Source organism: Buceros rhinoceros, unplaced genomic scaffold (genome assembly GCF_000710305.1).
Source record: "Buceros rhinoceros silvestris isolate BGI_N320 unplaced genomic scaffold, ASM71030v1 scaffold21700, whole genome shotgun sequence".
NCBI classification, from domain to species: domain Eukaryota; kingdom Metazoa; phylum Chordata; class Aves; order Bucerotiformes; family Bucerotidae; genus Buceros; species Buceros rhinoceros.
This window is the reverse complement of record NW_010389311.1, coordinates 4,962-11,791: the sequence shown is the minus strand read 5'-3', so window position 1 is coordinate 11,791 and position 6,830 is coordinate 4,962. Positions and strand designations below refer to the sequence as shown.

Below are 6,830 nucleotides of genomic sequence, written 5' to 3'. Positions count from 1 at the left end.
TGAAATTTGACTTTGAGGTTTTTTTATGAGGTTACTGTAGTGGCAGTGTGAATTCAGTACTTAGAAGTTGATGCGGAGCATGGGATGTCAGCGAGCACTTTCTAATTGGAAATTGGGCTATGGGATTTCTTTTGTTGACTTTCTGACACTTATATTGAAAAATAAATCTTCCCAGTGGTATGAGATAATGAAATAAAGTGAATGGGTGTAGATCACAACAAGTAGGTCTTGGACTTAACTGTCTGATTAGCAGGGCTCGTTGTTAATGTAATAGCATCAGGAAGTTTATAGTCTTGTGCAGCGTGCATTCTGAAAATCTGCCTGTGGCAGAGCCAAGGCTTTTTGTTTTGTCATCATTTTTCTTTCCCCCTCTCTGTAATTTGTGTTCTGATCTTGATGAGCATCACCACTTGTTTTCCTAGCTTGCTTGATATGTTAGATTTCCGTGTTTCAAAGGCAGCATTACATAGGACAGCCTTCTAAAAGGTACTTAAGTTGAAAAAATATACAGACATACTTTGTACTAAAACCAACAAAAATGCCCTGCTGTAAGGTATAGTATATATACTGACAGGATAAGTTGGAAATTCCCTTCTTTTTTCCCCACCACTCTGGATAAGCAGTAAAATATTGTGAGCTATGTCTTGTTTGAATGGAAACTGGTGAGCAGGTTTAAGTACTTGCTCTATATTTGTTGTCAAATAAAGCCAAGTAGTTGGACTAGACCAAGTGTTTACTGCTTGTTTTGTTGTTTTGTTTGTTTATTTTTTAATAATCATACAACTTTTGGGTATTTTTTGGAGAGGTTAAGGTTTTGGAAAGGTAAAACATGTAGATTGGTGTTACTTAACAGAATAATGGGCAGTACATTACATATAGGTCTAACTGTTTCAAACAAGAGTGTTAGGCATCTTGTGTATTGGACATCTGTGCTGGCTTTGTCTGCTGCTTCCCACCTGCTGTACGTCATTACAGATTTCTGCAGCTTTTCATGTTGATTTTTTCTTCTTTTTTCTTTTTTTTTTTTTTTTGGTCTGCGTTTTTGACATGGAAACAGGAAAGGCTGGAGCTTCCTGCCCACATAAACAATAAATCCCAGTAAACTAATTGGAACAGATTCTGCCTGCCTTCCCTGAATATCATCATTAAAAGGACGGAAGCAGCGTAGGAGTGTTTTGGGTATTGAAATGGGATTGACCTTATAGTAGGGCTGTTTTCTTGAAGAAATATGTAATGGAGACAGGGTACCTTTATTCTTTTACTACATTAAGTCCTTGAGATACAGATCTAAAAAGTATTTTTGGGTGACCTTGTTAACTGTTGTTATGTCATCAACAATGTAGAAGATTCTCTAATGTATCGGTACAGATGTGTTCTTGATCACAAGTGTTGACAAAGTGCGCTTTTTTTACATGCTCAGACTGCTGAGCTATACAGCCTGTTTTCTTTAAATACACTGCCTCTGTTTCAGAAAACATCTGGAATTTTCATTCTTCAGCTCCATGAACTAAAGTCGATGTCTTAAATAAAGCTGATTTGTCAATTCTGTTACAGTCTACGCTTCAGTTTGGTGTCTTCAGCTATGTGTGGGTTGACCCTCTTTTACTATGGAGACTAACTTTTTGTTTTCTCTTCCCTCCAGCTGGTAAGCTTGCTGCTGATTGGAATTGCGGCATGGGGAATCGGCTTTGGCCTCATCTCTAGTTTCAGAGTTGTTGGAGTGGCAATTGCAGTAGGAATCTTCCTCTTCCTTATTGCCTTAGTTGGATTGATCGGTGCCGTTAAACATCATCAAGTATTGCTATTCTTTGTATCCTTCTGATGCATTATCTGGATTGCAGCTTGATTCAAGCCATGTAAACAACGTACTCTGTCAGCTGAGACTAATGTGGAAAGTACTTCAGAAACAGAAGAGAAATTCACAATCTTATTTTGATCAAGTGCAGTCTAAATTAAACCTGCTTCCCATTGAGCTTTATTCCAGCTTCCTTTTTTTTTCTGCCTTGTTTGTGCTCCGAAGACAGAATTCACGGTTTCTCCTTTTAAAAATTAAAATATCTTAATTTTTTGAGAGCTGTTTATGGTGGATCAGTGTGCCACAGGTGCCTCTTCCTGTGTGCTCAAGCTAGGGTATGTGAACTCTTAATATACTATTTAATAGTAGAGAAAGGTGATACTTCCAGATAGCTGGTTGTAGCTGGCAGGGGACTGCACTGCCAGTAACACAGGCTGTCAAGAAGCACTTTCTTTTCATATCTAGTCTTTAATTGTGAACCTAGACTAGAAATGAGCACAGGCCTTTTCAGTGTGCTTTGCTCCCTCTTTATGCTTATTGATGCTGTCTGTGGTGCATAACAAAATCAATCTGTTTGGATGAGAAAAGAGATTCATCAGATAAAATTCTTATTTTTCTCTTTGTGGTCTATGAATACATAGTGACCTCCACTTTACAAACAGTTTAATTGCGTGAGATAAGTGTCTGCCTCTAAACACAGCAGCCAAATTGTGAAGACAGTGACCGACTTTCAAAATGTGATCTTCAGCATCAAAGTTTGTTCTTTTTGTTTCGTACTGTTTTCAGATGCATTACTCCCAAAGTGTGTGCAGCTGCACTCCAAAAGCAACACTCACCTTTCTTTTAATCTAGGCTAAAGTTATCTTTTGTAATTGATTTCAAGAATATGTCATTGCAGGGGGAAAAAAAATCTGAATATGCAATACCCAGGAAAGTATTTTCTTTACTACTTTATTTAAGTGAAGTATCTTGAAATGACGTAATGATTCCCTGAAGCTGGAGAAGTCTGCTGTAGATTTTTCTCTCAAACGCTTCTTTATTGATTGTTCTGTTCATGGTGTCTCGCTAGGCAAGAATCACCTAACCCAGAAATACCAGCTGTGTATGTAGTATGTGGTGATTGAGTTCTGGGAGCATTATTTAGGTCATCTTTTCTACATCCAGCCAGAATTTACTTTCAGTTATTATGTTTTAAAGGACCTATTGTTAGCCAGTGAAATAAGGAATACTGTTAGGCATATGTGTTAGAAAAGCAAAATTAATTTGAGTATATATCCTTAACTACTATTTCCAGTACATGATTATTCTTTTGCTAGTCTTTATTGTCCAGTTTTCTGTCTCCTGTGCCAGTTTGGCCCTAAACAAGGAACAGCAGGTAAGAAAAGTTTCCTGACTTCTCAGTTATCTATAGCATACCACTGTAGATATATGTGTACGTAGACACACGCATTTTTATATGTATGTATGCACATATATAGTCTTCCACAAAATGGGGAGAGCGTAATAAAAGAAAATCAGCATTATCCTATTAAATAAGACTAGACCTTAGGCAGTGTTTGGCTCTGGTACCTAGAAAGAAATAGATCTGGGCTCTAAACTCACTTTCAGCTGTCTTTTTTTTTTTTTTTTATTGTTTCTTTTTTAAGCTTCCTGTGTAGGTTTATGGTCACAAGTGTAACAGCATGGTATCTTGACTATATCATGTGTTCAGCAATTCCAGATAAGCTGATGAAATCTACAGTATTCATAATGTAAAGATGATGAAGCCACTGAATTGTTCTTTTGTAACTGAAAAGGTCACAATTACATTAGGAACAGAGGTGACCTTAAAGTGTGAAAGTAAAACTAGCTTCCATGGAGCGTGGAGATTAATTCTTACTGCATAAGAAGCAGGCAGGGGTACAGTAACTAAATAATCAGCTTCCTACATGTATGCACACTTTTTGTTTGGAGTCTGAGCAGTCCCAGTTAGATTAGTTGCACGACCCATTACTAGTGCTCTCAACAGGCTTAGGAAAAGGAAGAGAAGAAAATTATAACCATGAATGTGTTGCTGCTAGGTGCTGTTCGCTCATTAGCTACACATGCTGTTTGAACGGTCAAGCCATTCCTTAATATATTATCTTGTTAGACTTCAGAATTTGAAGTTTTTACTTAGGGAATTATCAGCTTGGCCTAGTATATCAGTTTCCAGTGAAATGTAAAACAGTTCAATTAATTTAGCATGTATTTTCATTGCCTCCTAGAGTCAACTTCTAGAGGCGGGATGGAATAACACTAAGAGCGCGAGAACAGATATAGAGAGAAATCTGAATTGTTGTGGATACAAAGCGTTTGATCCGAATGAAACCTGCTCCTCTGTAAGTTCTTGAAACATGAAAAAACTTAATTGTGTTTGTTCAGATATGTACAACTGTTTTCTTAGTTGCAGAAAGCAGAGGTTTTTTAAGAAATGTGTAAGGTAGTTGTTCCAATGATTCTAAGCTCTTTAGTTAACTTACTGGAAATAAAATCACAAAGCTCCCTGCAGAGATTGTACTGCATTGTCATTTATACGCTTGCTTCTTTGGAGTCTTGTAAAACTGGTAGAATTTTGCCCATGGCTGGCAGTCTTTTATAGAGCTAACTAGATGCTTTCAAGCAATAAAGTGTCATCAGAAAATGGAGTGCAATTCTCTGTTTTTATCTGCTACAGGATTGTTTCAGAAGTCGCCAGTGTCAACCATGTGCACCAATAATAGAAGAATATTCTGGAATGGTGCTGAGTTTTGTTGGAGGCATAGGACTCTTCTTCAGCTTCACAGAGGTGAGTAGGAGGTTAGAAATTTGAGTGCTTTTTACCCCTACTTTTAAGGCTTTGTTTTGTGAAAGAATTAATTGTAGGGGGTTTATTACAGGAACGCTCAGTGCTATCTCAGGAGTCAAATAATAAGGTCAAATTTTTCCAGGCTATCAGCTTGCTCAAGTCTGCCAAAGGGAGGGCTTGCCTTTATTCAGCACTGGGAGTTCTTGCAACTTCATGTTATTTAGACTACAAACTGCAACTAGATACCATGTTAGAATGTGGTGCCGTAGTAAGTTTTGCAGTAAGTTAGGTATTCAGATTTTCCAGTCTCCAAAAGTAATAGAGTGCCACTGCTCTGCTGTGCTCCCCTGTTCCTCACACCTCCCTTTATCCACACATACACTCAGTCTTTGGGGTTTGGTTTGATTTTTTTTTTTTTTAATACCTCCTGGAGTGCGAAGATACAGTTCACTCACAATGAAATTATGTTTTAAACATTAGGTTAATAAGGTCTTTGACTCTTTGCTTTTTTATCTAGATGATACATATACTTGCTTTACTGATCAGTGAATAAAAATCTTCAGAGGAGGTCTTTCAAAACCCCACAGTAGAGCATGTGAAAATACTCCTCCTGCTGCTTAGTGCAGTTTTCAGAAGGTTTGTAGATATTGTGGCAACAAGAGATACATCAAGTGAAACAATATTGCTCTGACATCTGCCCTTGATTTCTCTACTAAAAATGTGAAGCTGCTCGGGGGAGGAGGGGAGGAGGTTGGAGGGAATGAAAAGATTAGAATGTACTAGAATACTAGCCTTGTAGTTAAGTGATAACTGTAAAATGAAACAATTGGAGGATTTGTTTATCGTTACGTTCGAAACAGGTTTATGAATATTTATCCCTTTGGGGAGGAAGAAGAATAATTTAACACTAGACATGCCTATGAAAAATATTTTACATTGGAGACACAGCTGTGGCTTTTTTGTTTTGTTCTTTCAGTTGCAAGGTATGAATTCTTACTGAAAAGGTGAATTCTGTTTTCTAACGAAGAAACCTGGCATGCAGATGTGCAATTTTAGCAATAGTAAAATACCTTAAACTTGTGTACTGGATATTCATTGTCAGGATTTTATGTTTAGGTTAATTTTGTAAAACTATTGGACAATGGGGTGGAGACACTCTGGTTAATAATACTTCTGGTTTTTTGTTTTCAGTTTCTGGGAGTCTGGCTGACGTATAGATACAGGAACCAAAAGGATCCCCGTGCAAATCCTAGTGCATTTCTTTGAGTTCACAAAGGACTGAATCTTCTCTCTGCACCCTCTACTTCAGAATACTGGTTCTCCATGGTTTGGTATTTCTCCAGAATAGGGATTCTGCATGTACCCAAAAGAACTTTAATTTCCGTAAGAAATTTGTAGTTTTCATACTTAATTTCTGACTGGTTTTGGTTCTACTAATCTCTGTCATGAAGTAAACTGGTGCATTCAGTAACTGGGTGGAGTCAGATTGCTGCTCTGAGCTGGTTAAATAACTCTGTTAAGACTTTGGTAACTGATGGGGTGAACTCTGTATGGTGAGTTTTATAGCACTACTGGCTTCTCCAAAAAAACCCTTAAAGTATTTCCTGCTGTATTTGTTGATTACAAAAAAAAAAATCACATGATTTTTCATTAAAATGATAAAAATATATAGTGGATGGTTGGACTGAATTATTTAATTAGGCGTTAGGATGGTTCTGGTCACCTTTTTGTCTTAATGGTCTCCCACTTTCTTGTTAAGGTAAAAACAGAAACTTAAGTTATTACGTTCTGTAATGCACCTAAGTGTATATTAATGACCACTGTAGCCTTCACACCTCTCCTTCCCTGTTTGTTTCGGCTCTCTGGTAGCTTTAGAATTTTGTTGAGAACACAAATAATTCTTTTAAATGGATATATTCAGTATGAGAACAGTGAATGAAGAAAACCAGGAGAATGTAATCTGCAGCTGATTAACCCAAAACTTCTTTTTCTTTGACAAGTGAAGGAAATTTGGTATTTGCACAACATCAGAATCAATAGTGGTGTGCCGTCTTTAATGTAAGAAACTTATGTCTGCAAAGTTCTTGTACAGCTCTTTTTTTCAGGTGGTATAAAATTATTGTTGTAAGAACTCAGCAATGTATATTCCTCTGTCATCCAGCCAACAGTCTTGATTTCATGAGAGTTGGAATGATGTGTAAAAAAAAAAAAAAAAAAAAAAAAAACAAA

The 6,830-nt window shown here is 37.1% G+C and overlaps 1 protein-coding gene across 1 annotated transcript; it reads left to right on the top strand.

Annotated features, from left to right (window-relative positions):
• Positions 1 to 1,642: 1,642 nt before the first annotated feature.
• Positions 1,643 to 6,131, top strand: TSPAN13 (tetraspanin 13; the record flags this gene model as incomplete). The annotated part of the gene is made up of 5 exons (XM_010133907.1): positions 1,643 to 1,810; positions 3,090 to 3,170; positions 4,042 to 4,155; positions 4,491 to 4,601; positions 5,793 to 6,131. Coding segments are annotated over 5 exons (549 nt in total), but the record flags the coding sequence as incomplete, so codon positions are not given.
• Between the last annotated feature and the right edge of the window lie 699 nt (positions 6,132 to 6,830).